Source organism: Rhagoletis pomonella, unplaced genomic scaffold, assembly GCF_013731165.1.
Source record: "Rhagoletis pomonella isolate Grant_MI unplaced genomic scaffold, Rhpom_1.0 Rhpom_scaffold_00007, whole genome shotgun sequence".
Lineage (NCBI taxonomy): Eukaryota > Metazoa > Arthropoda > Insecta > Diptera > Tephritidae > Rhagoletis > Rhagoletis pomonella.
Genome location: NW_023458561.1, coordinates 31,312,461 through 31,315,937, shown reverse-complemented (window position 1 = coordinate 31,315,937; position 3,477 = coordinate 31,312,461). Strand labels below are relative to the sequence as shown.

At 42.2% G+C, this 3,477-nt stretch overlaps 1 protein-coding gene across 1 annotated transcript in view; it reads right to left on the bottom strand.

The window, feature by feature from the left end:
* Positions 1-2,390: 2,390 nt before the first annotated feature.
* The window catches only part of LOC118742599 (vacuolar protein sorting-associated protein 21), a 7,982-nt gene continuing 6,895 nt past the window's right edge, over positions 2,391-3,477 (bottom strand). Inside the window, exon 4 of the mRNA XM_036474798.1 lies at positions 2,391-3,435. Coding sequence (XP_036330691.1) covers positions 3,091-3,435 — 345 coding nt within the window. The 3' untranslated portion in view covers positions 2,391-3,090. The remainder of the gene's footprint in view (positions 3,436-3,477) is intronic.

The following is a 3,477-nucleotide window of genomic DNA, read 5'->3' as shown; positions in this document are numbered from 1 at the left end:
TCATTTTTAGATAAAGCAGTATGAGCGTACTTAAGGGTGGGGTGGGGGGTTGCTTTTTTATTGAGCGATAAAACTAAATGCAAAATCGATAAATTTTTAGACGGCAGAGTATAAGGCACGGTACACATTAGAGCGCTACGACACGCGATACCAAAATGCGGTGTGATAGCAAATCGTGTCGCTAGGCCGATACCGCAGTGTCATTGTCGTGCAAGTGTGCGCTTGTTTTCATCGCTTCCTGCCAATTCCCACGTACTCAACATGCCGATGTCGCTTTCATATCGTATCGCTTAACGCATCGCCTATCGTATCGCGTATTGTATCGTTCTAATGTGCACCGTGCCTAAGAGCCATATAGATATTTTTTGAAAAAAAAAATCCAACCCGAATGAAAAATTTGAGCAAAATACTCGTATATTTTGAATTCAAAAATTGTTCTGTATAAATAATTCTTAGCCAAATTCTTCTTTGCCAGATTACGCCAGCATTTGGTCACTCCGTTGTACGAGTATTCGTAGCTCATTGATGCAGAGTCGAGCGATATTTTCCCCTTAGCATCATCAACTATGCATACAACAAATTCCAGCCAACGCAATCGTATTTTTAATATGTCCATGTCGTGGAACCCGATACCGTTGGCCACGTGAAATAAGCTGTAGGTGTTGCTTAGAATATTTTTATCAAAAGCTTCCTGCTTTTTAATTGCCTACCGAGCTCAAAGTAGCAGCTGTTGGAAAGAGTTGTTGTTGTTGTTGTAGCAGCAGTGCTCAACCCCCGGAGCTTCGTCCTTAGTCATCTTCATCCTCTGACTCTGCAAGCCTGATTCCGAGGAAGCAGGCGACGTCTATAGGCGCTTCTGGTGTCAGAGTAGTCGGGTTGGAGATGCATGCGAAAAAAATTTGGGTATTGTGTTAACTTGGCCCGCATGCTGGGCAGGTGTTTGCCACTTCTGAGCTCAGTCGAGTGAGGAACCTCTTGAGCCTGTGGCACCACCCGACATGAGATGGCAGCCTTTAGCCGTATTCACTGCGTATCGCTCGTTTCTGCCGATCACACTAGCGCTGAGTAGTTGGCCGCCGGCCAGGTCGTCGTTTTATATATTCTGGGCAGGGTCTCTTTGTCGACTCACCAAGTTCTGCCGGCCAAAGACGTTGTTTCTGGCTTGCAGATTTTCACAGGTGGCCGAGGCGTGCACTGAGAAGGAGAAAAGGCTGTCAAACGTGACTCCCAAGATTTAGCGAGGTCAGAAGACGCACTGAAAAAGGCCTATCCACGAACTGAGGAACGCGGTCCAACACAAAGTACATCAACCACTAGGCCCGGAACTGGACAGACTGGCAATTAAGGGCATTCACAGGAAGGCTGTAACCACCTACACCCACTTTTCTCCTGTGAATTCCATCGTAAGAGTTCCATCACCACCTGCGGACAACAGTGAGCTTCAACTGCCGAGAGAGACCCGCGCAACTCTGGCCCAGTTATGGTCCGGATATTGCAGCCGTCTCAACTCCTACCTGTCCAGACCCCGACCCCTACATAGCAAATGAGTGTCCAACATGTAGAAATTCCCCTACGACCACAACCACCTATTCACGAGCAGACTCAACCCAACTCAAATAACCCGCCTCTCCCTCTAGTCTGTCGAAACAGTACGTTTCCTGAGACTACCGTTAGTTGAGCTTGACGACAACGGTTGAAGGACTTTACGATTTAGGTAGGGTCTGGTTAAGTTTTACGCTACAATAACAACGCACTGATTAGGTCCAATTACTTGCTTCATGAAGGCCAACAATTATCCCACGGTAATTGGTAAAACTGCCGGATTTCCCTTTTTGTGGATTGGCCAAAGTGCAGTGAGATTCTGATCTTTGGACATCTATCCATGTACCAGACTAAATTTAGCTTAACAGCTGGTGCATGCGCTCTTGGTCGCCGGCTTTGAACAACTCAGCAGGTATTCTGTCGGTTCCGGTTATTTCTACGACGGCGGAACGATGAGCTTTACCACGGATATACATAAAGCAGCGTACAGCTTGGTCATGTCACGATCACAATCAAACTCTACAACCCTAAAAGTATGCAACGCATTACCCGCGGGTAGTAACAGAGGATTAGAGGAGCGTGCTTGCGGAGAAAAGCCGTGAGGCGAAGTTATTGGTCTTACTTGCGTGCTTTATTAGACCAGCTAAAACCGCAAAGGCGGCTACAGCGCAAGACAAGAAGAACCAAATAACATATTTAGTTTACAACTACAGTTTATTTAAAAATTTTATTTAACTTACTCGTAATTTCCCACACCTTGCTTAAATAAAACAGCAACTCTATTTGGCTTCAATGCTTTTTGTATGTATATTATCAACTTCATATATACATATACTTATATATATATATATTTGCATCTCTTTATATACCCCTATATGTATATACATAAATATGTTTGTATGGAAATATTAAAATATGAGTTTCATTCCTCGTCTGTTTTCATTGTGACGATGGTTAGTGCTACTACAATATACTTTGTTGTTATTTTGTACATGTTTTTGATTTGATAAACGTACACATATTGTTATTTGAAAGAAAATTTTAATATTTAATAAAGCTATTAACAAAAGCGTCTCCAAGCAAACGGTAATTAAATAATTACTGCTAAAACTACAATTCTTCAAATTGTTAATTATTTATAACAAGAATAAATTATTATTTAAAGACAATTGCTTTCGAGTAAATAGCAATTGCATGCACAATGGACTTATACGTATGCGCTTATATTAAATATCAGTACAAAAGTCGGAAGTAGCGCAACTTATCAACTATTTTTGAGTCAGGGATTTTAGAGATTTTTCACGAAAATGGCCACTAATTGCAAACGGCGCTTATTTACAAAAGCTTACGACCGTAATTTAAATATCTTTTATAATTGCTTTTTGTTCCACAGTTCAATAGCATTTTATATGTACATTGCATTTACAATCATGTAGTAAACTAAATGCGCTAACATTTTAATTCCGAGTTTTTACATCAGTGAATCACTTTTTTTGATGTTGCCCCATAATAAATACCCCAATTGAAGCTTTTTAATATCTGCATGCATTACCAACACCAACTGGTGGGCTCAGCTTCACCCAAAGCGATATGTTCAATGCTCCACGATGGTGTCTCGAGTCTTCCCACACCCGTCACTTTACGCTCATCATCACCATCTACCGGTATGCCAATGTGTACGTATGGTAAGCGAAAAGCTGCATTGGCATTTTTCGCCGACAACGCCGCGGAGGTATGACTTAAGGCAGTATTGTTGTTTGTGTAGGCAGATATAGAGTCACACGAATTGAATTGACGTAACGAACGACTTTTACCCTCATCTGCCAACCGCACAAGACCAAGTGCAGTGGAGAGAAATACCTGTTCGAGTCCTTGATCAGTTTCAGCTGAAGCCTCAAAATAGGTGGCACCGATTGATGAGGCAAACAGATAGGC